The sequence below is a fragment of the Salarias fasciatus genome, chromosome 6, assembly GCF_902148845.1.
Source record: "Salarias fasciatus chromosome 6, fSalaFa1.1, whole genome shotgun sequence".
NCBI lineage: Eukaryota > Metazoa > Chordata > Actinopteri > Blenniiformes > Blenniidae > Salarias > Salarias fasciatus.
In genome coordinates, this window is record NC_043750.1 from 32,028,064 (window position 1) to 32,054,636 (window position 26,573).

Genomic DNA, 26,573 nt, shown 5'->3' on the forward strand with positions numbered 1-26,573 from the left:
GGCTCTAAAAACACTTTTAACACGGTGCCACTAAAACGCATCAGGAAGTGGAGGCATAGTTTTAAAATATTTATGTCACTGTCTTTAAACGGTGTTTCCGACAACCTTTGTTCTTCTTTAAATTCTAATTGTTACAAATACTGAAATGATCAATACCAACTGGTCTCGTTGAATACTTTTATGAGTATTCTTTTTAATATGTACATTTACTCAAACTATTCTCAATTATTACTGTAATGCTGTTTTTAACTGTATTCATATATAATTATGATGCAGACTTTGTAATGAATACAAGTAACTCAGCACAATGTGCTATTTATGTGCCATTTACTTCACTTGGAGCTGGAATGACCAGCAGCAGCATTTCCACCATCTACCCAGAGACTCCCAGGTGTTTCCAGAAAGTTGCGTTTTTTTCCCCCATTTACACGACGACAGAACAGAGTTAAAGAGTTCACAAAAATTTTGAGCACTGTTGTCATGTGATCGGAGTCTCCAAAAAATGACAATTTGCTACTGGTTCCTTGATTTAACTCCTGATTGTTTTCATTTAAAAACTCTTTAATCTCTTGCACGTCGTGGCCATTTTGGTCCGTGTCGGCGGTTTCCCCACCCTGCGCTTTTTGGCTTGTCTCGACCTTTGTCCTTTCCCTATTCGATGCCCATCTGGATTTGTGGAGAGATTATCTGAATTATATTGTACAATGTGAGGGAAGGTAGCTAACCGGCTGGGACCTCAGTGTTTACCCGGTACTGTAATAAGACTGTTTACTACAATCTTGAGCCGCCTGAAGTTCACACCATGATCAAAACATTTTGTGCAATTTTCAACCACAACTTACTAATAAAAAGTAATTTAGACAACCCCCCCCCTTTCCCCTCCTTTCCTTTTCCTCCTCCCCCTCCTCTTGCTCCTCCTCCTCCTCCTCTGCAGCTCCTCAGTCTCAGCAGACTGAAAACAGCAGTTTGATGATGGAGGAAGAGTTGAGGCACCATAGCTGAAGGTGAGTAAACTTTTCAGTTCTTGATTCATATTTTCAGACTTTGCTGCCCGTGATGGAGCATATTCCCCTTTCAGAGGGAGTTCAGTCTGTCATGTGCAGTTATTAATCCTTCATGTCTGCTGGTTGGTGTAGATAGAGGTTCATCTGAACCTCTGTGCTGCAAAACTCTTCAGTAAGCTCAGAGTGAGAAGAGACAGGCTTTGAGAGGAGTGGACATGTGCACGGTTCAGTCTGACATGTGTTGTTAACATGACTTCAAAGTCTTGGACTTTTCTTTGACTTTGCAATAAAACCAGATTTGCAGAAAGAGCAGCTGAAGCTTGTTCTGATGTTTAGTGAAGCCAGTTTCTCACTCTAAAGCTGCAAGTTATAGAAAGTTTTTGTTTTTAATGCATAGAAAAAATAACTGAAATGTAAGAAATCATTAATTTAATCAACTCTAAAGTGTGTGTTTGCTGCAGTAGCTTCAATTTATAGCAGCTTACAGGCTGCACAATTAAAGATATGATTGATGTATTTTTTTATTGTTTAAACATTTGAAAATATCCTAAAGAATCAATAGTTTAAAAAGAAACAGCTGTGTTGACTTCATTCTGACTCTCCTTCATGAATTGTGCAGCGTCTTGCAGTACCAGCGTGTTCCACCAGGTGGGAAATTGAGTGGGTGTTCTTTGTTCACCAGGGCTTCAAATTTACAGTTTTTATTTGATTCTGGAGGTAAACAGGTGTGGAAACCAATAATAGTGTGGTATTTTGAAGTTTAATAAAGGCAGTAATGTAAAAATAAAAAAAATACAAGCAACACTTTCAGCAAAACTGAAAAAAACATCTTATTTCTAAAAAAGCATTCTTTTTGATGTATTATTGCATTGTCAGCAGGTATTACTCTTCAAAAGCATTTAAAACATTTACTTTAGCAATGTGATAACTTCATTCATTATTTATTACAGTTGAAAACTGATGAGTATTACATTATTTCAAGAAGTAAAGTGACTCACTGTGGCCTCTTGTGGTATGAAGTGGTACTGCAGCAGAGATGTAGCTGTTCCCAGACGACAGGTTGAGATCCACAATTATCTTTTAAAGAAATAGCAAATTCTGAAACGATTAATCTTAGAAGTCTGTTCTTGCTCCCTTACACCAGATTATTAGAAGTTGGACCCTGTTTATTGTGGTTTCTCTGTATTTGCCAGTGAATCGCCCTGCGACGACACGTTCCTGCTCATGTTCACTGTTTCCACTGCGAAACGAGTCTGAACCTGAACACATATTTCCCTCTTGGCTTCTGAGTCTCTGGTTGGTTTTAGATGACGTTTATTCATGATAACGAGTCGAGCTCCTCTGGAATCTGTTAAAGAGATTAGCTTTCATGAACTCCCCCCTCAAAAAAAAAAAAAAAAGCCAAGGAAATGCATCAGACATCATTTTATTGAAAAAACTAACATGTTGCTCTAGATTTGGGTTTTGAGGCTGGTCAGAGCTTAAATGGGTCGTTACACAAGAGCTGCTTCAGTCTGACTGGAGTCTGTTTTGGAAATTTCTGCGTGCAGCTTTGAGGAAGAAGTGAAAACTCTGCAGGTTTATAAAAAGTGATGAAACTGTGGCTGGACGGTCTGCGGTGTGAGAGTGGACGGCCTCTGTGGGGGAAGTGAGGGCTGAATACTTTCACAGGAGTCCCGCCCCAAGCAGTACAAACCATGCAAACCCAGGTAGTGAAAGATGATGTTTCACTACTTTTAACATAACACACCGAATGCTTTAAATAAATACTAAACCAAGCTCCAGTCAGTGAAGTGTCTGTGAACTTGTTCAATTTGTCGTAGGTGAAAGGTGTTGTAACCGCTGTATCTCTCTGTTTTGCTGAATTTGCCAATTGTTGGCTTTAGGACTAAAGCAGTAGCGTCTTCCTCCCACTGATCAAAATAAACAGTTGAGACTCAGAGAGGCGCAATAATCCCTCTCTCACTTCCTGTTACCTTGAAAAGCCATCGCCACAGTGCAGAAAACTCCTCATCAGGTTTAAAACCGGTGGTGATGAAGCACTTCATCCTGAAGCAGATTGAAAGTGGAGGGACTGAGGAGTCGAGGCTGAACTTCACAGTGGAATTGTGTTTCTGGGTGTTTCCTTAAAGCCATGATTCAGCCGGGGTCACGGTCATTTATTCTGCAGCTGGATGTTTTGGAGGTGGAGTTGAACCAGTTGCTATAGCGACGCTCCGAGGCTGGGGTCAGACTGGTGTTAACGAACATCTCACTGAAGGAGAAATCCTGAACTTCTGTCCTGAGAGGTCAAATTCTTCACATCATTTCTCCTCCGGCACAAGAGGCCAGAGGGTTCGTCTGAACTCCACTAGAACCTCTGACCCACTTCAGCCCTTCGACTCCTCTTCCTCTCTGCTGCTCCTCCTCTAGTTCTCTCTGCTCTCCACTCTTTAAAAACAGCTTTTCGGTAGAATAAATAAATTCCTGCCCCCTCTGATCGTTGTTTTCCTGCCCACGCCCACACCATCATCTGGTTTTCCTTGGGGCAAACACACGACCCACATGTGGAAGTTCTTCTCTGTGTTGGGGCTCTGCAGCTGTCTGCAGCCCTGTTAGCCCCCGTTACCCCCCCCCTCGTTATCCCCCCACACCCAAAAAAAAAGCATATATTGCAAAAAGGAAAACAAATGAAAATTCTTTGAAGAAATGCAATGTAAAAAAAAAAAAAAACATCTGTATAATCCGAAGTGGAGTTTGAACCCGTTTTCACAAACATGTCATCCTGTAAATTGACCTTCGTCCATCTGGAGGCTTCTACAGGATTTTTCTTTGAGATGTTCACACATGCAGGGGAATGTTTTTACTTGAGTTTTTATTGGCCTCCAGTTTTGGGTGTTTGATGGAAACAGAGGAGCTCAGAAACTCTCTGTGAGCTGGTTTGTAATAAATGTCCTCAGCAGGATTCGCTCAGTGAACGTCATGTTTTCTTTCCTTCATCCTCTCAGAAACTCGTTCTCCTCACTTTGTTCTGTTTGTGGAAACGAAACCTCCAGGCCAGGACCGGACGGTCCGTACAGCTCCGAGACAGTCAGGAAACTGCTGCAGACGCTGCACAGTGTGTGTGTTGCAAAGTCAGCAGTTTGCTCAGGATTCTGTTTACAAGGTCTGTGTTGAATAAATATTTCTAGAATTTGCTCATGATTACTTGTTCATGACTTCCTAGATCAACAAAATTGTTGTTTTCTTCTTTGTTCGGTCAAAGCAACAAAGTGAAATTCAGAAAGATATAGAGGTGAAAACACAGCCACATTCTGTTGTTTGTTTCTATGCTGATGATGTGCAGTTCTATGTATCTGACAAGGCTGTTCACTGAATCAAGCAGGTCAGAGCATTTACTCAACTTTCAGACAGACATATCATAAGCAACTTAAGGTATTTAACTATATATTCAGACCCTCAAATAACTATTGTCCTTCCCGTTCCAATAAATGCAGATGCCTTGTAGATGCTCTTCAGGTCTACATCCAGTGATGCGTGGAGGTCCGAGGAGGGTTCACAATCTCTACTGTTCCTTTAACACTTTCATCTGGTTCCTCATTGCAGATGTCTTCCCCACAAGAACCTCACAAAAGGTACCACACAAAGTTTTTACACCATGAAAGCCCACCAAAGCCATGATCCATCACATTAATTACAAACACTAAACGCTCTTTGGAACAGTTTGCAGTGACGTCTCCACTGGAGGTTTACCATAAACATCCACCAGAGACGAGGAAACTACAGCGACGAGTTTGCCTCATGCCAGCTCAATAGTGGATCGTCACTCTTCCATTACACGGTTCTAGCACAACTTTTCCATTAGAGTAGAGTACGACCTCGGCAAGAGTGGAGTCGTCACATCGAGGCAACCCAAAATTCGAGTGACGTCATTTGCTCCTGCAACACATGGTAGCTCGTTCCATCTAACTCCAGCTAAATCTGCTCATCAGCCACCAGAAGAAATGTCTTCTGCGCCTTGTTGTTGCTCTGCATGGTTGATTTCTCTGCATCCATCTCTGATCATGATCATAGTTTTTATGACTGTGTTTTAAAAACAAATCTCCTGATTTTGCTTCACCCAGTCTTCAAGCTTCACGTTATGTGAGCCAGCTTCCCTCATATGAATGTTTGTAGCCTTCTGACTCCGCTCAGTGGTCGGGGTGGAATTTATGTAAGATGAAGTGCAGCATCATTCCAAACGCTTAATGAGCACTCCGAATGTCTGCCAGCAGCAGGAGTGTTTGCTCTCAAAACTTCAGCCTGGTTGGAGAGAGAAGGAAGAAAAGGAGGAGGAGGCTGAGGAAGAAGAGGGGGATGGACGGATCGGACATAAACACAGAGACCAGCGAACGAGAGACTTCATAACAAAGGAAAGCAAACCAGCAAGAGGACATACACTGGAGAAATCCGTGCCCTGTTTATGGCCGGGATTGTTTTGGGGAAAACGAGGACGGTTTGACGAGAAGTTCACTTTGTCATGGAGGAAAGAGCAGGGAAGGTTTCAGTCGAGGCCAAACTCAACCAGTGAATACCTGACTGCAGTAATGATGTGAGAAGGTTGAGGACAGTGAAGGGAGAAGAGTGAAGAGACAAGGAAGCAGACAGAGTCGCAATGAAATCGTTCCTGCAGGCCGCCTGTGGTCCGACCAGGAATTTCCTCTGAATGCTCTACAGCTGACGCCTGTTTGTGACCCTCAGAGCTGCAGCCTGAGCAGACCAGCGAGTCCGGGACCACAACATGGCGTCAAACACACATCCTGGGAACCCCACCTGTGGCCTGACGGACCGGAGCGGGAGCTTCTTCAAGGTGAGGCGCGAATCTCCTCCAATATCTGTGACAAGATTACATTTATTGCTTGTGTTGTATCACAAAGTGTGAAAGAACCACCACAAACTGTTAGGTTTCCTTTATTCTCTATATATATGTAATGAAAATAAACTCCGCCACCTTATTTATTGTTCTTTTAGTGGTTCAGTTTTCATTGAAAATGACTGTTGTTTCCTCAGGAATGTTTCTTGTTGAAGTGTTGTGCATCGTCATTAACGACAGATCCATTGTGGCTGACAGTGTGAGCCTCAGTATAAAAAACAAATTCCTGAACAATCTGACCTACTTCCTTGTCAGACGAGTTTCTGTGGGTTTTTGGAGCTCAGATCTTCTTGTGAGTGATCAGTTTGATTTGTATTGTACTACGGAAGACTGATACCTGTTCTTATTTCCTCTTTGCCAAAGTTTATTGGATGTTTGTTCATCTTTATTTTTCACCTCTTCGCATGTTGAATACTTCCAGCGACCTGTAGTGAACCTCTGCACATCGTCCGTACGATGTTACATAATCAGACCCGCGGTTGTTTGTCATGTTTGTTTTCATCGCTCACACAAAATATACAAGTCCTGAAATCTGACTGAACTCTTGAAACGTTTTCCGAGCGACACAGTTCAGATATCGGTCTCTCGCTCTATTCAGATCTGTCACACCTCTATCATTCAAGCTAGCAGGCTAATCTGAAAGTTCAACCCCTGAAAGCTCACAGTCTAGCTAACTGGTCCGATAGTGGAGAAGTGGCGTCATTCCAGCAGCCATGCCCCCGACCGCTTCTCTCATGGCGATAATTTCCGCTGAGGGATAAAAGATTTGATTTTAAAGAGACTTGAAAATCTAGAAAAGGAGAAATCTTCCCACAGGGAGCCTGGAAACACATTTTACTCTGCTGTTGATGACATGCTGGAAAATATCCCAGAACAACAAAATGATTCTGCAAAATTTTAAATTTACCAGCTGCTTCATGAGGTTGTTTAACAGATGTCTTGTAGTTAATGTCTCATTTATAAATTTAACTATTTTAACATCCTTTTCTCTATATTTCATTTTCTTTGCCAAAGATTTAGACAAAAAAAAAAATGGCTAATATAATAATACTTTTTGAACAATCAAGCTTCCATTTCAGACTCTTGATGATTAATCAGCTGTGTGCTTTGAAACATTGTAACAGCAAAAAAAAAAAAAAAAGAAAAAAAAAAAGGTGCCATGCTTTCATAGCATTTCCCATGATCACAGTCAGCGGAGAGTTTCAGTCGGTCTCGTCCCGTCTGGGGACTTTTTATCCTTCGAAGTTAACGTTTATGCTCTGGTGAGTTTTCATGGTGGATTTAATTTCTCACATTAGCAGAGCAGACCAAACACGTTTCCTTCATATTTCCAGGTAACCTTAGAAAATAATGGACAGATGAAATGTTGATTGCTCGCCGTGTCTCGACAGTTTCCTCTCGCTTTCTGCCACTCGCTGAATAAGTCCTGGAAAGCCGCGCTGCCAGCTGCATGCTGGCAGCTCCACAAACACCCTCGCAGGGGTAATAAAACCCTCCATGTCTGTTTCTGTGTTTCTAACCACTCTTCTCAATCCCTTTAAGCTTTACTTTGACCGTTTATTTTCCTTTTCTACCAAAATAGCTCACGGAGCAAAGAAATATTCCCTCGAAATCTCATTTTCACGCTCTGACATAAACACAAAGCAGATGTTTTCTTGCATAGTTTGCAGGTTTTTTTTTTTTTTTTTTTTTTTTTACAATGTATACACTATAAAGTGTGTAATTGATGTTTAGTTTATTGATTCATTTGAATAATATGGCAGTTTAAGGATTACATATGTAAGGGAATATATTCACATGGTTGATTTTTCAAATAAATACACATGGATGTGAAAACATTGAAGGAGTGCCATAAAGTCAGACTTTTGTCTTGAATTCGATTTTTATCAAACCTTGGTGGCTCATTTGGTGCAAAGTGTACTTAGTAATCTTCCTATTTGTCCTTTTTATTTCTTTCTCATGAACGTGTCTGAAGAAACAGAGAAACAAAGAGTTAGAAAAAAAAACCAGAGGAATGCATAACAGACTGAACCCAAAGTCACACTTTTAATTTCCTCTGCAGCTTTTTCCATCCTGTGAAAGGACTGTGTGTGTGTGTGTGTGTGTGTATGTGTGTGTGTGTGCGCGCGTGCACCACATAGTTTCCCACTGACTCCATCCATGGCTTTAACTGCACCATGCAGAGAATCACTTACCTCCATACACACATGCACACACACGTCTTAAAGGTACAGTACCACTTTTTTATGAGGTAAAAACACCTAATATTGATACTCTGTGTGTGTGTGTGTGTGTGTGTGTGTGTGTGTGTGTGTGTGTGTGTGTGTGTGTGTGTGTGTGTGTGTGTGTGTTGTGCTTTAGTTGCTCTTGTATTAGCATGCTAACCAGTTAGCTACATCCAGCCCAGTCAGTCTATCTGCAACCCCAACCTTTTTTTTTGTTTTTTGTTTTTTCTTCAAGTGCAGATTAGACATTAAACACTTGTGGACTAGAATAAAACTAAAAACATTTGTTTAAAATAGCAGGGATGACAGTTGAAAGGAGTCATTACTGCCACCTGATGAACAAGATGAATTTGAACTGAATTATCTTTAAACGAGTAGAAACAAACCTACATAATTGGATCTCACTGAAATGTCATGAAACCTTTTATTCTGCGTGAAAGCGAGGCCTCCTCATGGCCTCCTGCCCAGATCCAGTCAGTCAGCTGCTCACGTGCTCACCAGCCTTCCTACAGCTCAGGAATTCACCCCCGATATCTCCTCCGGACACGTCTCCCCCCTTTTGATTTAATGCTGCCCTCTTAACTCGACGTTAGCGCTTTATATCAGCTTCATTCCACAGAGAGATAGACGCCTCACCAGCTCCAAAGCAAGAACAAAACAGAACAAAAGGAAAGCTTGTTTGTCAGGAGTACAAGTTTCACAGCAAAGTTTTAGTGTTTTCTTGCATGAAAACATCTATAGAACTGCTGTCTTTGTCACTGTCCTTTGCCAGAGCTCAAAATGTCAGTTTCATTTAAACTTCTCTGCACCTCATTAACGCTCAGTGCAGGTCCTGTTTGCACGACAATGCTTTAAAGGGAAAATGGAAAACATCCATTGCATTTTGAGTGTTCGTTAACGCGACAACGGTGAAGTCGGTTTGCTAAATGAGTAAAGGTACATAAAATGAAATGCAGATCTAATATCATTATTCATTCAGCATTCAAACGTCATCGAAGAGTGTGAAGAAGTACAATTTATGAATCCCTCCATGTCTGCGTATGCTTCTAATAACATTCTTCCACTGCATGTTTATTTGAAATCAAGTCATTTTTAATGCAGTATAAAGCTATATGAACCCTTTATTCAAAGTTGCAACAGTGTTAAGAAAAAAGTGCTTATGATCGAAGAAAAATAGATGTAATAATAACTACAAACTCTGGATTATTGTGAACTCTTTGTCTCCTCTATCTGTATAACTATAAAAAAGTTTCATAGAACTTCATTTCAAGTATTAACTTTTTCATTGACTTCATATACTACTCTCAGTGAAGAAAATGAGAAACGTGTATTTCTGCAGTTTTTGCTCAAACATACTGTAGATTGTGTTTTAAGGTGCAGATTGGTGGATTTTCTCCATTTGAATCAACTAAAATGGAAATATTTCTCTTGCATTCGGCTGGTTGTGCTCACATATGTTAGCCGGCGGTTTTCTGTTTCAGCTCCGTCAGCTAATCTATGAAACATGTTTCACTCAAAATGTCAAAATATCCCTTCAGGCTTTCGTCATGTCTTCTCACATCATGATTTAGTGGTGTGTGTTTTTCCCCGAAAAAGGCCTTACTCATGGAATCCACCTCAGACAGCTGACACGCTCCGAGCCTGAGGCTCCATTGGCTGACGTGAGTGTAAACGCTGAAGAGGAGCAACGCCAGCGGCAGATCCGTAACTCTGTCGGCTGGATTCATTATATTTAAAGTAAAGGATTAAATACAGGCCATGCTGGCTGTTTGGAGGTGTCTTGCATGTCAGATTCAGTACTTGAGGTGTGTTTGTCTTTATTGTCGTTCAGATTTTCTGTCTGGATCAAGTTTTGCTCAGTCATCCTCCTGCTGGATCATCGGGGTTTTAATGGAGGGCTTTAACAGAACCAGGGGTTGTGGGGGAGTCCGGGGGTCCTGTGGCTGCTGCGGTCTGGAATTTAACCCAGATTCTTCAGGAAGGTCCGGGAAAGGTCGCCTCCTCCTGGCTGAAATGTGGACTGACGGCAGATAGTTTGCGTCTCGGAGGGTTTGTGTTGGACACACATCGTGATGGAGTCTCTGATCCTTCCTGTGTGTCAGAGCTGTTTGACCCAGATTGTCAGTGAAAAGCCTCCAATTGTCCACATCTGCTGGGTTTCAGTGCCTGGGAGGGGTTTCAACATGTGGAACGAAGGAATGTGGAGGAAAGAAACACGAAAACACGAAAACAATTAGCTGCCATTTTTAAAGCACGAAGCAGTTAAAACCAGGACTTGTTTTCAATAGATGTGCTTTTTGAAATGACTTCTTGTCACAGAGGAGCTCCTTCTCCTGCAGACTCAAACAGCTCCACCAACACAGACAAAAGTACAGATTTCAAGTTTTTATTTTGCTCACGGTTTGAGGCTTCAGCTCAGTGGAGGTGTGATTCTCCCCATCCTCAGACTGCTTGTTGCAGAGTTGACTCCAGACTCCATGTCGAGCTGAGTCCAGGAGGCGATTGTGTGTAGAGGAAATCTTCCCTCTCAGTCTTTCTGTCATGCTTTGTCTCTACGTTTCCTGCTGAGAGGAAAAAGGAGGTCCAGGCTCAGGAAGAATGACCAAACCGTTCCTTTTGTTCTCCATTTGGCCAACGGTTTGAGGTCTCGTTCTCCTTTCTCCTTCTTGGTTTCTTTACTCTGTAATCCATGTTGAGAAATGCCCTGAGTGTGGCTCCCCCCCGCCCCCCTGCTCCTCCTGCCTCCTCTCGTAAAGCCCCTCGCTCTGTCTCCTTCCAGCTGATTGACACGTTTGCGTCAGAGATCTGCGAGCTGAAGAAGGAAATGGTGCAGACCCCCCGGAGCCTGGAGACGGAGCCCGCCGAGCTGCCCGGGTGAGACTCTTTCCTCCGTTATTCTGAAGCGTGTTCACTCGCTGCGGCTGTCAGCTGCTGCACAACGCCTCAGAGCATCACAACACCGCGAGAAGCTCAGTGTCTGTTGACTTGTTTCTGCTCTGACGGCTCATACAGCTGAGCTCAGTGGAGGGCCGATCAGCGTCACAGCAGCACACAAGCCTCACATTTATTCATCCAAATGGTTTCTTTTCTTTCAAATACTGCAGAATGACTGATTCTTTTTCACTTCTACATGCTCATATTGTCTTTAATGTTTTATATCTGTATAAAAGAAGCAATCAAGTATGTTTCAACTCTGTTCAAAACTCTGTCGAGAAAATTTTGTCAAAGCTCAAGTTGAACTTAAATACCTGAACTTATTTGCAGTCTTGGTCAATTTGTTCCCTTCATGGAACAGGTTTAGTGCCACATGTGAACTGGCCACAGTGTATTCTTCATATGAATAAAGCAAATTGATCAGTAAACATGCACCCTGGTGGAATTCTAAATGTATCTCACATGGTTTTTGGTCGTCTCACGACTTTATATTTCGTAAAGTTGGTAATGTAAATGTCAAAATAAACACAGTTTGTATTCTTTAAACATGAAATGATAACATGTTTATCAAAAAGAAGAAGAAACAGAGAAATTCTAACCCTCATATTTTACAGTTCTCTTGTGATTTTAGAAGTATATGAACTTGCTATTTTAATTGAAAAATATTTAATAAAAAGCAGTTTTAAAGTGCAAGGCAGACCAGATATGTGCTGAAAACCAATAAACACTTATTATTTCATGTATTTTGCATGCAATCAAATATTTTCTAACATTAGTTTGAAGATTTTAAAGCCATACTCATTCAAAACAGAGGCAAAACATTATTTGTATGATTTGGAGAACTTACAGTCAGAGAAAGTTGTTACAATTTTCATTAATTACCCTCTTTTAATTTCAGTCTCATGTATTTATTTTTTGGTTGTTATCATTTTATTGAAAGAATAAATTAGTAATTTTATCAAATATGATCATTTTTTCTCCTGAAGGGTAAAATACTACTTTTTTTTTTCTAAGCTGCAGTTTCATCACACTTTGAGAGGCTAAGTTTTCTTTCCGATGAATGAGCTGCTTCCTCCTACACTTCATTTGTTTCATTTTCCCCTCAATATGTGTAATCACTCGTCTGTGGAAGTTATTACGACACCCTTTCTACATGATTTCTCAATCTGTGTGTCTGATGACCGCCGTGGCGTTCTCCTCCACTTCCAGCCTGGAGTGCGGCGTGTACCTGCAGGAGTCCCACTGCGCCGGGCTAGGGGGTGAAAGGGATTCTGGGTACGACTCCCTGCGGAGGAGGATGAGCGTGTTGGACCGACTGACTCAGACTCACCCAGTGTGGCTGCTGCTGAGCGTCAGTGAGGAGGACGCTGATCGGATCCTGTCCAGACAGCCGCCAGGGGTGAGCCGGCGGTGAACGCAGAGACGCTCCACAGTCTGTAAGCTAAATACCGATATCTCAACCCATTTCCTCTGGGTGGTTCAGGTGTTCCTGGTGAGGAAGTCCACAGCTCTGCAGAGGAAGGTCCTCTCGGTGCGTCTGCAGGAGGGTCAGTCAGCAGCCCCCATCAGCCACGTCCCCATCAGGGAGAGTCAGTACAGTAAGTGTCATGTCTGTTATTAGCCTGGTAATACGCCTCCAAACACTAAAACACAGTTTAAAAATCACAGACTGCTGAAGAAAGCAGATTGCTCACGAAACATTTTCACAATATCAGAAAAGCTAAACTACAACAGACTCATGCCAAGTCGTTAGTTTTGGTCCATTCATGGATTTCAGGGTGGAATATTGTTGTGGGCTGCAGATCTGGAGATGGTTCATATCTGTTGGCTTTTCCTGTGAAATGTACCACGTTAAATCATAAGATGTGATCTTGTTTCTGATACAATGCTTTGAAAATAGCTGTGACCCTTAATCAATGATATTTACATTGCTTTTCACATTGACAATAAATACATTTTGTATTTTATGCTCTGATTATGGTTTTTGGCCACTATTTGGTGCCGTCACGTCACTGCAGGCCTCGGGTTCAAATCCACCTGGAGTTTCCATGTTGGAGTTTGCATGGTGTCCATATGAGCCGTGGGATCATTGAAAAGCAGTTTTATGTTGGAAAGAAACAAGAGGGAAATATCGATCAAAAATCAAAAAGAACGGAGGAATAAGTCATCAAACTGCACTGAAGTCTCATCTTATTGTAAAATTTTGCTTTTTGGTTTTTCTCTCCTGAAAAATTTTCCACAACTTTTTTCACATTTCATAGTTTTTTTTTTTGTTCATGATCATAACCCAGAGCTAACCTGCTGATTTCTGTAGTAAATATAACAAACTACAAGTGAATACTCTTTAAACCCGTGTCGTGTTGCTCTGCAGCTTTTTCTCTGGACAGATCTGGGATCAGCTTTGCAGACCTGTTCCGTCTGGTGTCTTTTTACTGTATCAGCAGGTAAACTGCCAACGCTTTCATTTAACCCCTCACCTGTGTTTGTGTTTATGTTACAGTCTGTATTATTCTTTCAGCTTGCCCTTCTATTCTTTTATTTTTTTTAACCTAGGGATGTTCTGCCCTTCACACTCAAACTCCCAGAAGCCATTGCATCTGCCAAGACACAGAAAGAGCTGGAGGAGGTTGCTCAGCTCGGAGCAGGTAGTGTGATTTCTTTGTGGATATAGTATTTGCATGAATTTTGCTTGTTGCAGCGTGCTTGCAGAATGAAGAAATGATGTTACTTCCCAGTCTGCAGATCCAGGGAAGTAACGCCCCCTGCTGGCCCCTTGGGTGACCTGCAGATAGCTGCCACTGAGTGGCAACACTGATTTCAGAGCAGGATTTTAAAAAAAAATTTAATAAACCCACATAATTTCAAAACAAAAGCAGCTTTAGCTGAGATTATTAATTAATTTTTGCATCTATGAATTGTGAATAATTTTACCTGCAGTTGTTGTGACTTTCTTTTGTTAGACGTGCAGACAGTTTGATGAAAACGACTTTATAGTAAAATCATTAGAAACAAAAACGAACAACCTACTTAAGCATGATACAGACGGTGAACAGAGAAGTTAAAAGATCCAGTGTTTGTCTTCACTTGTTGGATTTATTTGTGTTTCTCGGCTCAAATGGAGCGTGCAGCTCTGATTTCACAGGTTGGGTCTCTCAGTCTGTGCAGAGTTATTCTGGGCTCTCTGCAGTGAGTCAGCTCCCTCCACATAGCTGAGAGTTTACTGTGCCGCTCTGCAAACACACACATGCCGTCTCAGAGCATTCTGACATGCAGGAAAGCTGCGTCACATGGATTCAACGCTGTTGTTATTGTGCGAGTGTTCATGCATCTTCAAGATCTGTTTTCATTCTGCTCCGAGTCAAAGCAAAGAGGCTAAAAGTCAACGCGTCATCCAGGGAAACTCCCCCTCCACAGCTTCTATTTAAAGACGAGAAGCAGAGCAGTGGGAAGTCTGTTGTGGACTCCATGCACACGCATGTGAAAAACACACCGCTGCTCGGTGTCTGTGCACCCTGAAGGACACGGAGGGTGTTGATACCACTTCTGAGCCTGCTAACTCTTGTTTTCGGTACTAAATAGTGAGAGCATTAGTCACTGTGAGGGCAAGACTGAACTTATTACTGGTGTTTTGCACTGTTTGTACCAGCAGACAGGAGGAAGAAATTCCATAAAGGTTTGCACAGTTTAATTTGCAATACTTTGGTTTTAAATAGTTTGTTGTTCTGCAGAGGTAACCAGACTCCAACCATTTCCAGATGACCACATGAACAAAAGCAAGCATACTTTGGGCTTTTTGGATCTACTCGGACCATTTGATCTTTTGAGAATTTGTCCCTGTTGAATTAAATTATCCACCACTCTTTGTTTTCGCGGATGTGAAGGGCCGTAGCCTCATATCCCACACAGTTAGTATTAGTTCTTCTTACTAGTTACCTGTGTTAATAATGTTCAATAAGCACAAACCTTGTGGGTCCGTCTCATTCACGCATTAAGTTCAGCTGAAGCTCCATCAGTTCACGGGAGGAAGATGCTCTACTATGAGGACGTGAGCTCTCCTCAAAAGAAGCAGATTTCTGAACTAATGAATATGAGAAGAAGGGAAAAAGCAGCTCCTCCATAGGGAGGCTAACTGCTATTTAATGCTAATCACGGCAACTGTGGATACATGCTAATGCTAATGCTAACTGTCCTCTAATTGACGGTCAGAACAACAAAAGTTGCACAGGTTCATGTTTCATTGCGTCAGGAGGCTGAAGTCATCTTGGGATATCGAGACATGGAGACTATTCAGATAAGAAATGGATTCCCAATCCCAGTTCTTCTTAATGCACACTGACGCCCCTCACAGTTCATCCATGAGTTGTCTGAATTCGCTGCAGTTTGTTCAGTTATTTCTCTGAGATCTGTGAGGTGCTCAGTGGCATCTTCCAGAGAGGGAGGAGTGGACGGTTCTCCAGAGGCAGAAGAATCAGGGGCTGCAAAATGAGCTCTGCCATCCAGAGAGGAGGCGCGCTGTGTGGATCCGCTCTGTTCCTCAGAGCTGATCAGCCCTGCATGTGTCTGAGACGTCGGATTGCTCTGCAGATGGACGGCAGCAGTGTCAGGAGATCTCGGGTCACATGCAGCATTTCAGTGTCAGGCCATACGAGACTCCCCCCGCCCGCCGGAGCATGTTTATTTATTGCCCCAGGAAAGGCAGGGGAGCATGTTTAAATATGTGGCCTGTTGTCTGTGCTGTGTGTTTAACCGTGTGTTTGCTGGGTCAAAGTACAATCCTCAGCATTGTTCCAACAATGGGCCGATTCAGCGGGAACGCATAGAAATGAGAGCACAAGTGCTCTGCTTTGATTTGAGACTGGTGCTCAGAGAGAGCAGAGGAAAGTCAGAGATAAAGTTTGAAAGTTGGGAGGGTATGTAAAGGGAAGCTGAGCAGGAAAGAGGGAGTGGAAGTACTGGACCTGCCGTGCCTTGTGGTTCAGTTCCCTCCCACTCTGTCATTAGCATGGGCGACTCCCTCTCTGGGTGTGTGTTGGCTTCCAGTGAATCAGAGCTCCGAAAAAACACACCACCGAGCGGAAACTGAAGACAGTTTGTAGAAAACCCAGAGGAGAGCTTCTGAAGAGTTGGTGAGGAATGACTGCTGGTGTTTGACTGCTTTTCTCTCATGTGAGGACTTTGGACTGAAGCTGCTGTGAGGGGATTCTCCCTCTGAGTGTGTGTTCATGCTTGCCTCTGGGTGTGTTTGTGTGTTTCAGGCTTCTGGGACTCGGCTCTGTGCAGTCAGCGGCGCTCCTCCCCCCGTCCCCGGCGGCCCCTGAGCCGGACCCTCAGCCCTCAGCGGACGGACAGGAACAGGGAGGTCGGGGGGTCGCAGCGACATACCGGCGCTCAGTGCGACAGCGCGCCCCCGACCCTTCGGTCGCACGCCGGCCCGCCGTCCTTTTACCTGGAGAGGAGACACTCCAGTGGTCCTCTGTGCTTCGTGAGCCCCCTCTTCCTCCGTCACCACCGTGAGGAGGAAACACCGTCACGCCGAGCCGCCGCCAGCTCCCCCCCGAGGGATGCAGGGGGTTCAGAGGAGCTGATCAGCAGCAGTCTGGGTAACGAACGGGACACAGAGCAGATCAAACTGAGCGGCAAATCCAAGCCACCGCCCCCTCGCCCCCCTCCCCCCCGCTCCATGCCACGCCGGCGTCCCGCCCCGCCACCTCCTGGACCTCCAGCGGTGACCACCAGACCCAAGACCATGCCAGAACCTGTAACTGTAGCTGTGAAGCAGCAGCAGCAGCCCCCCAGCAGGCGCCCCGCCCCCGCTCGACCTTCAGCGGGCACCAAGCAAACCAGCCCCGCAAAAACCGCCACATCGCCCTCGAACCCACCGCCGCCCAGGCCCAAGAAGCCCGACCTGGAGGCCCACCGCTGCCACATCGCCCTGGATGATGAAACCATCGCCAAGGCGCTGTCTCGAGCCAAACTGCCCCCCTGCCAGCCTCCACCCCCCCTCCCCTCTGACGTCCTTCTAGAAAACCACGCCGGGAGTCGACGGGCTGAGCGGGGGCGCCAGCGGCTCAGCGACATGAGCATGTCCACGTCGTCCTCCGACTCTTTGGAGTATTCACAGTCCCCCGGCTTCTCGCTGGGCCTGGCTCCCGGCCCCGGACCCCTGAACCACCAGGACCCTGTGGAGGACACCAGCGAGGATGATGATGACGGAGAGGAAGAGGAGGAGGAGGATTACGGAGTCGGCCTGGAGGCAGACCTAGAGATGCGCCTCCGCCCCTCCTTTAAGTCCCGCCGGAGGCGGGTGGCCGTGAGCCTGGGCGGGGGCTCCTTCATCCTGCCCCGGGCCCTGAAGGGACGCTTCCGCAAGGTGAGCGGCATGCTGAGCTCCTTCATGACCCCGGAGCGCCGCGCCATCAAGAAGATCGCCGAGCTGTCGCGGGACAAGAGCTCGTACTTCGGCTCCCTGGTTCAGGACTACATCAGCTTCGTCCAGGAGAACCGGAGCTGCCACACCACGGGAGGAGACTTCCTTCAGACTCTCCGCCAGTTCCTCACGCAGATGAAGGCTTACCTGCGCCAGAGCTCCGAGCTCGACCCCCCAATAGAGTCACTCATACCCGAGGACCAGATCGGTAAGTCCAGAACTCCTTCAGGGAGGCTTCAGGCCCTCCTGCTCCAGAAATGCTGCTATGGAAAAAATATTGATAAATGAGGAGGAAGAGTAAAGGTTAAAGTTGATGTGTCATTTGGCACCAGCCTCAATGTCCTCCTACAGCTGCTGCCTGAAGTACAAGGATTTAAGGGACATTTAACAACAAATGAAAAATATGTAATAAAAGTTAAATAAATTAAAGTAAGCAGAAATTTTAGATAGTGTTGCGAGCTATTTTGAACATTCAGCTCCACAATCAAACAGAGGTTTTCTTGTTGTGAGGTGAGAGTGCTAACCACTTCACCAGTGACTTTCACAGTCTTTGGAGCCTTCGACGGAAAACTGCAATCATGAGAGATGCCTGGAATCAAGCAGTAATCAGTGTCAGTTCTTAAGAGAACCAATGTTCAGTGTGTGTGTGTGTGGGTGTGAGTGTGTGTCTACACGTCTTCATTTCACATGATTAAGGAAGTCAAACTTCATTTGAGAGTGACCTCATTCATGAGCGATGCTGATGAAGAGCCTGAGCCTTTCCATATTAATCTGCCTCCATTACTGGTGTTGAGTTACAGAAATGCCAGCCAGTGCTGCGCCTCACAGTTAATCCAGGACTCTGCAGGCTGGCACGGTTTCACAGGCTGACTCCAAGTGCAGGAATGTCTCTATCGTTGTGCTCGACCTACTCCTGCACGAGCAGGACTCTTTACTACGACCTCAGGGCTCGTGTGCAGTAAGCAGCGGTTTGGAAAGAGTTGCACTCTGGAAGCTGTTTTCAGTTTGTTGGTTTGTGACTTTTCCACTGGGGTGAAATTATTACAACACCGCTTCTTATCGTCTCTATGCTGACGACATCCAGATTTCTAGTTCATTCAATTGTTGTAACTCTCTGACTCCAAATAGGACGTGTTTTGATCATTTAAAGAACTCACGATCTTATAAAAGGTTATTCGTGTGCCTCACTGAGGTGAAGTGTTTGCACAGACAGACGTCTCTGTCAAAGAGGGGTTTTATTCCTCTGGGATTACTGCAGACTCACACGAATATGGTAATATGCCCCTTGTTCATTGTAAACGATACAGCACGGCTTTGTTCGGAGTCAGAGAAGGATCCTTTCTCATTGTGCTAAAAGACCACACACACACACGCGAAGCACCCCACACTCACTAATGATACACAAATACCTCTCAACAAGTGTGTCAAACATCTAGAAGCACTTCACATGCTGCCCTTCACAACACTGTTCATCTTCAGGTCAGTCAGTTTCAGAGACAACAGCTCAGCAGCTGTTACTAAGAGAATCTGTAAGTGAGTATGTAGTGGACTTACAGTCCAGTATTTTTCAGTATTAAATTAATTTTCTCAGCTGATTGCCACAGATTGGATGGTAACACCAGGAACGCTGTATTAACTTCAGTTCCAAATGTGTGCCCAAGGTGTAACTGTGCCTGGGAGGGAGGTTTTCACTCTTCAAACTCCGGTTAGGGAGCACACAGCTGAGCTGACGTCACGCCAGCAGCGAACCGCCCACTCACATACTGTATGTGTTTGAAAAGGAAACACGAAGTGGAGCCACTCTGATCCCAGTCACTGTTGACACAGAGGCCACTGACGTTATCCTCAGAAAGACCAGGAAGTCCTTCAAACGAAGGGTTAACGTGAAATAACGAGCCCGCGGGAGTGTGGAGACACACCCCGACGTACGGCCAGCTCGTGACAGAACCAACAAAGGAAAGGTGGAAAGTTTTGAGCTGTAAATCAGTGAACGAGAAGCCTGTTTTTCTCTCCGGTTCTGCTGCATGCGGGGCTGATTTGTGCAGAGAGAGGGGAATTTTTAGCAGGTTGTCGCTCAGATTAAAAAAAAAAAAGACAATCATAAACATCAGTCAATATGTGAGGAGAACCAGGTTTTCCGGATTGAACCAGCAGTGTGCACCTCGCCTGCGTGCTCGAGGAACTGAGAGAGATCGATCCTCAAGTCTTCCTCTTTCTTCAGAACTGAAGCAAACCGGCCTCAGCTCATCCACAACACTGGGGTTTGCATGTGAGAAGGGCAGACTTCTTCGAGGGCGTCATATTAATCATTTACGCTCAAACATTTAATCAGTTAAAATGGGAGTAGAGGCATTATTTGGCAGGCATTCACAGTTCTTAGTATTTGCCATACAGTCAGCTACAAGTGCATGAAATGTAACTCAAATCAATTAAATCAGATTAACAGCAAAATAGAGCCTTTTTGACTCTAAAGTGCCTGCAGGATTTAAATGTGAGAGGTGCATTATTTGGCAGGAGTCTACAATTGTAAACTTTCACAAAACTGCTTCATTAAATCAAGTCAAGTTAAATGAAACACTTTTAGTTTGATGAAACCCAACAGATGATAACACAGATAAAGTATTTGCAACATGATTTGACTTTCAAGCATCAGTTTGGATAAATTAACGAAGTGCATTATCTGGCAAGTGGTAAAAGTTGTATAGTTTAACCACACCTACTTTTAAGAGTAAAAAGTGTTAAATGAGCCAAATAAACTGGCAAATTCAAACATACTGTAGCCTAAATAATGTTTAAAGAACACAGTTTGACTGAAAAGTCTGTTGTTTGTAACAGTGGAGAAGGCGCATTATGTGGCAGATGTTTCCGGTCATCACTGCTTTATACGCATATGAATAACTCTGAAATATGACATTTTATTTATTAAAATGCTTGAATGCTTGAGCTCGATCCGATTCAGAGGAAGAGTAAAGAAATGCTCCTGGCGTGCCAGCGTCTTGTTTGTGCTTGTCGGGTGGATTCTGCATGAAGAGATCACGCTCATGCAGCTACTGTTTAACCTGCTCTCAACACTGAATAACTCATCCATCTGCTGACTCTTGCTTTGTCGCCGCTATAAAGGTAATCTTGAAGGTGAAGCAGAGGACGGAAAAGTACTCACACTCTTTTCATGTTGAGCTGCGGTGTAAAACATGTGGCCCGTGGACAAAACCGGCCCACAAAAGCCTTCTCAATCCGGCCAGTGATAGTGTGGAAGCAGCAAAAGTAACGTCTGTTCTGGACTCATCCACCAGAGGCTGGACTGTTCAGTAAGAAGTCATGATAAAACACTGAACTGAGCTAGTTAGCTCATTGCTAGCAAGTTAGCATCAGCGTCACAGCTAATATGATGGGGTTCCTCCAGTTACTCTCCTTTAAAAACATGTCATGCGTGTGTGTTTTGGATTCTATAACGATAAAATACTGATTAAGATTGACAATAAAATGCAGAAAATCAAAGAACGGATAGAATTTCAAGAAGATAAAAAAAGAAAATCCTGCGTCAAAACCTTGCTGTGAAACATAACCTGGATCAGACACTGACCTGCTGTTGGCGTCGTCGTGTGTGTGTGAGATCTTTCTGTTTGTTGCCTTGTGCAGATCAGGTGTTGGAGAAGTCGATGCACAAGTGTGTCCTGAAGCCCCTGAAAGGAGTCATCGAGGTGGTTTTGCACAGCTTCCAGGTGAGGAGGAAGTCTCCTGTGGCCCTGAGAAGTGCTCTGATCTTTGAATGATGACCTTGATAGAGAACCTGAAGGACGGGGGTCTGATGGGGGAACGATCTGCTTGAAGAAGAACCTCAGGAGGGTGGTTCCTCTCTCTCGTTGCTGCAGGTGAACAGTGGGACTTGGCAGCGGCTGAAGGAGAACTTGGCCCTGGCCAAGACCAAGCGGCCCCAGGAGCTGGGGGTGGACGGGGCCGTGCCCCCGGACCCTCTGGCCATTGAGAAGATCCGACACAAGTTCCTGAACATGAGGAAGATGTATTCGCCAGAGAAGAAGGTGTCGCTGCTGCTGCGGGTGTGTAAACTCATCTACACCATCATGCAGGATAACTCAGGTGAGCTTCGCTCCGTTTCCCGGCGCCCAGTCCTTCCTGTTACGATGTTTCCATGACGACGCCACTCCAACTCGCCCTCAGGGAGGATGTACGGAGCCGACGACTTCCTTCCCATGCTGACCTACGTGCTGGCTCAGTGCGACATGCCGGAGCTGGACACAGAGATCCAGTACATGATGGAGCTGCTGGACCCGTCACTGCTGCAGGGGGAGGGTAGGTCCTGACTGCGGGGGGTCCGGAAGTCTTCTGGATCAGAGACGAACTAACAGGGTCAAGAAACAAACGTGACTTTACTGGGAATAACACAAGATGAAGAAATATTAAAGAGAATTTAGAGAAATATTCCAGAGACCTTCCGTCAGTTCAGAGGAATTTCTCCTTCACGAGGTGGAGCCGATCACAGAGTGGCGTGAGGTTACACCGAGGCTATGACCTGTTATATACAGACTGTTTCATCCTTCCAGCACACTTTTGGTCTTTAAAGATCAACTGAAGAAATCATAGATGAGAAGTTAATAATAGAAATGATATTTTCAATTGTGTTCCCTGAAAAACAGGTTACAACAAATCTGAAAAAAAAAAAAACTTCATTATTTACCAAGTGTACATTGATAAAACTGTTATGAGCACATGCGCGCAGTGTGAATTAGCACTTATGAATATTTCCAAGTCAGTACACATTTTTCTCAAACTAAAAGAGTCCACCTTCAGGCTGTATCCAGCTCACGGCAGGTCTGGTGAGAAAGCCTCCAGTGAAGTCGGAACAGGAAGGAACAAGTCTCCGTGATAAGGAGAGGAAATTCCACTCAGCTGCAGTTGAATGGCTGGAACTGATTCACAAGAAAAGCCTCCAAGAAATAAATATTTTCCTTCCAGCCTTATGCAGGCTGATGTAAGGAGTGGAATCAAAGTGTTTAACGAGGGTTTGTTTCAGGGCGGCGCGGTGGAGAAGCGGGTCAGGCGTTACTTGTTTGCATGTTCTTCTGGTCGATGTGTGTGTGTTTGTGTTTCTGGCACCGTCCACCAAACACGACCGTCTCCGTCTGGACCCCCTGCAGGTGGCTACTACCTGACCAGTGCCTACGGAGCCATGGCTCTCATCAAGAACTTCCAGGAGGAGCAGGCGGCGCGGGTGCTGAGCTCCGAGGCCCGGAACACGCTGCACCAGTGGCACCGCCGCCGCACCGCCCAGCGCTCGGCGCCCTCCGTGGACGACCTCCAGGTATCACGCCTGACCTGAGCGCACCTTGAACGTCCAGGCTGTGAGTCCAAGTCGAATCTAAACCTCGCCAGCAGACCCGAGAATGTGCATAAGGCTCTCCTGGCTGCTCAGCATGCCGCATGCAGACACAGCGCCCTCTGGTGTCCCGTCACCTGCAACTGACAGCATGAAACCGTTCTGCTTCCTGGTCAATCAGGCTTCACCTTTCTTCCTTTTTTGTTGTTTTAAACTAACACGAAGTTGATCACAGGACTTTAAAACTCTTTCTTGAAGTATTTTTTTAACTTTAAAGTTCTTATTTGTTTTAATTGTATTTATTTATTTTCTCTTAACGTGGGTGGACTGAGATTTTACTTATTTGATGAATATTTTATTCAATTTCCACGGAAACAATTCTGTAAAGAATCTCTCAAAATCAATCATGTTTCCCTACATACTTTATAAAGGTGAACACGATGATAGGTGTAGCTTGTTATAATTCTAGTGCTTTATTATTATCACAATGCTTCAATGGACAAATGGAAACATCTCATCAACATAAAAATACTTCAAAACATCTCTTCTTCCTTATTGATGAATATCCCACTTCAACACCTTGAATCTGAACTATACATACATATATAAACATATATACATATACATATATATAGATATAGATATATATGAAGGAGATTCTGGTCAGTTTTCACTTTCTAATTTCAGCTGACTTTTGATGAAGAACACCACATTTTTAATAACAATAATTATTATAAAAGTGACTCACTTGTGCCACCTGGTGTACCAACGTGTTATTACTTCAATCTAACTTCACATGTTTACAAAACTTTCTTGTGTTTTGGGATTGGCGCTTGAGGTGGAACTTAATGAAAACTCCATCACCGTAGGAACAGGGGGCTGCACATGCACACCGCAAAGCAAATGGTTCCTCTGCACATACACTAAAACAAGCAAACAACACCTACTCATGCTAACCACACATTGTCAAGTATTCCTGTCATTTCCACGTAATCGTTTTCAAGATGTTGGAGTGTGAATTCAAAACTTCTCTGAAGCATAAACACTAAACCGATGTGTTTTCTCTTTAAGTGTTGTTGACTGAATGAGGCCAAACTGTAGGTCTATTAATCAAAGCAGGTCTCAGGGCTAAACTTTCACATGCTACATGTTCTTGTTTTGTTTTTCTTTCCAGAACTTTCTCCGTGTGGCTCTGCAGGACGGTGACTCGGGCTGCACAGCGAAGACCCTGATGGTGCACCCGTACACCACCACGGAGGAGGTCTGCTCGCTCTGCGCCTACAAGCTGAAGATCGACGACCCTGAGAACTTTGCCCTGTTCCTGGTGAGCGAGGACAGCCGGCAGCAGCTGGCGCCCGACACTCACCCCCAGCGGATCAAGGCCGAGCTGCACAGCCGGCCGCGGCCGCACGTCTTCCACTTCCTGTACCGGAGGACGCTGGACCTCAACCTCTGCATCCCCGCCTCCGCTGTGCGGACTGGGACCGGGACCGGGAATGGCCTCCATGAGGAGTAAAGCTCCTTCTCTACACTGAAGGACTTTAATTTAACACTGACTCAGGAAGATAACAGCTCAGATACGAGTTTTTAAAAAGGCTCACATTGACAATCATGATTGAATCTAAACTAGTTGATATGATTCCATTAATTCCAAGGATGGGAAGTTCACCATCACTGCTGTGGTTATCAGCACCAATAGCTGCCCCCCGTCATTCAGTCTGGCTTTATGTTGCCATTGTAGTCATTTTCTGAACTAGCTGTTCAGTTCTGTGACAATATAGGCATTTTCATCACGTGTACTGTACACCACAACAAAGAAAAACTAAAGTTTAAAAGCTTTCTGAAGCTATGTTTTACCAGTCTGATGATTTTTCTTTGTGTCAAACAAAATACAAAACACAGCATTTTGTGTTTAATTAAAGTCCTTCAGTGTGAAATGACCTCCAAACTGTATATTTGCATGTTGACACAGATATTAAGTATGTCTTAGAGTTGATTAAAAGGTGAATTAGGATTCTTCTGAGGGACTCTTGAAAGTGCAACAGATCAGAAAAGGAAAAGTAAGAATAGAAAGTGTTTTTTGTGGGTTGTTTGTAGCAGGTTTTCTTTGTTCTTTGAGCATGTGGACGGAGGTGAAAAGTGTAGACAGGTTTGACATGTTTACCCTCCAAAACCAGGCAAAAATTGTATTTTATATGACTAATTATTGACTTAACTGCTGTTTCCCAAGTGCCTTTTGAAGGAATGGAATATATTGTGTGCTACTGAAAGCAGTCGTCCAGCGATCATCAGTTTTAAAAGACCAAAATCTTAATTTAAGAAGTAAAAGGAACTATTGGAAAAGTGACTTTTTATTTTAAGTCTTTTGCATGCAATTGCTGGTCAATTGTAACATATATTTCTGTAGAAATATTTTTATATTCACATATTTTTCAACCCTAAAGTGACAAAGATTTATATTCTGATTGAATATTTCTGTACTGGACACTATACTGGACTTATTTATACCAATTATTTCTTCAAAAGTAATTTTAAGTCTGCACTGTTGTTTTCTGATGTTTTTGAGAAGCTCCACGCTGACTGTGGAAATCTATAAAAGACTCTGAAAACTCAAGCTGCTTGGTGACTGATGCATGTTTCTCATAAAAGGAGGGATCATTTGAAAAGTTCTGCACAAGTAATCCAGAGTTCACACACAGACAAGCTCAGTGGAAATTTGACTGAATTAAGATACACATGTGGACACAATAGTTGGTAGCTACCCTTTGTGTAATGAAAGAAAAATTCACAGTGGTAAGAGAAATAACTGGAATCTGACGAAAGTAAAAAAAAAAATCTTTGAATTTAAGTCAGACATTGCTTTTCAACCATGCTTCAACAGAATTATTTAAAAAAATAAACTCAAGAAACAGGCCTGGACAAAAATGACCAAAGGGTCAATCCCAGGTGTGTCCAGTAATTAGCATCACAGGTGTCTGCAATCTTGTAACAAGCTGTGCTTGTTGGTGACGAAGAAGAAAAACATGTAAAGAGATTAAAGGTGAACTTCAAACTCAAGGAACGTCAGTGTGATATCGCACCATCCGTCGTTGTTTGAACCAAAGTGGACTTCATGGGAGACGACTAAGGAGGACACCATTGTTAAAAACAAATCATAAAAAAGCCAGACTGGAATTTGCCAAACTACATGTTGACAAGCCACAAGGCTTCTGGGAGAATGTCCTATGGACAGATGAGACAAAAATGGAAGTTTCTGCCAAGCCACATCAGCTCTATGTTAACAGAAGGAAAAATGAAGCACATCAGGAAAAGAACACTGTCCCTACTGTGAAACACGGAGGAGACTCTGTTATGTTCTGGGGCTGCTTTGTGCATGGCACAGGGTGTCTTGAATCCGTGCAGGGTACAATGAAATCTCAAGACTATCGAGGGATTCCAGAGAGAAATGTGCTGCCAGTGTCAGAAAGCTTGGTCTCAGTCGCAGGTCATGGGTCTTACCACAGGACAATGACCCTAAACACACAGCTAAAAACACCCAAGAATGGCTAAGAGGAAAACACTGGACTCTTCTCAAGTGGCCTTCCATGAGCCCTGACCTGAATCCTATCCAACATCTTTGGAAGGAGCTGAAACATGCCGTCTGGAAAACTGTGGATTTTGTCGACAAAAGCTCTGTTAATGTGAATTACTATAAGAAATGTTTCAGAAAAGCACTGCAGAAAAAAGTCCCTTAGTCATTCTGCCCATTTGATTTAAC

At 44.0% G+C, this 26,573-nt stretch overlaps 1 protein-coding gene across 3 annotated transcripts; it reads left to right on the plus strand.

Annotated features, from left to right (window-relative positions):
• Positions 1-960: 960 nt before the first annotated feature.
• Positions 961-25,425, plus strand: LOC115390368 (ras and Rab interactor 2-like). 3 transcript variants are annotated; one of them, XM_030094211.1, is made up of 15 exons: positions 965-1,004; positions 3,992-4,149; positions 4,590-4,618; positions 5,724-5,832; positions 10,900-10,994; positions 12,264-12,453; positions 12,538-12,652; positions 13,426-13,498; positions 13,608-13,699; positions 16,310-17,689; positions 21,121-21,203; positions 21,354-21,579; positions 21,661-21,792; positions 22,638-22,801; positions 23,991-25,425. In XM_030094211.1, the coding sequence occupies exons 4-15, from the start codon at positions 5,764-5,766 to the stop codon at positions 24,330-24,332; spliced, it is 2,961 nt and encodes a 986-aa protein (XP_029950071.1). In that variant the 5' UTR covers positions 965-1,004; positions 3,992-4,149; positions 4,590-4,618; positions 5,724-5,763; the 3' UTR covers positions 24,333-25,425. The 3 variants fall into 3 exon arrangements, with proteins under 3 accessions (XP_029950072.1, XP_029950071.1, XP_029950073.1); XM_030094212.1 differs by lacking the exons at positions 3,992-4,149; positions 4,590-4,618 and having other exon boundaries at positions 961-1,004; XM_030094213.1 differs by lacking the exons at positions 965-1,004; positions 3,992-4,149; positions 4,590-4,618 and having other exon boundaries at positions 4,959-5,832; positions 22,638-22,841; positions 23,991-24,129.
• The last annotated feature ends 1,148 nt before the right edge of the window (positions 25,426-26,573 follow it).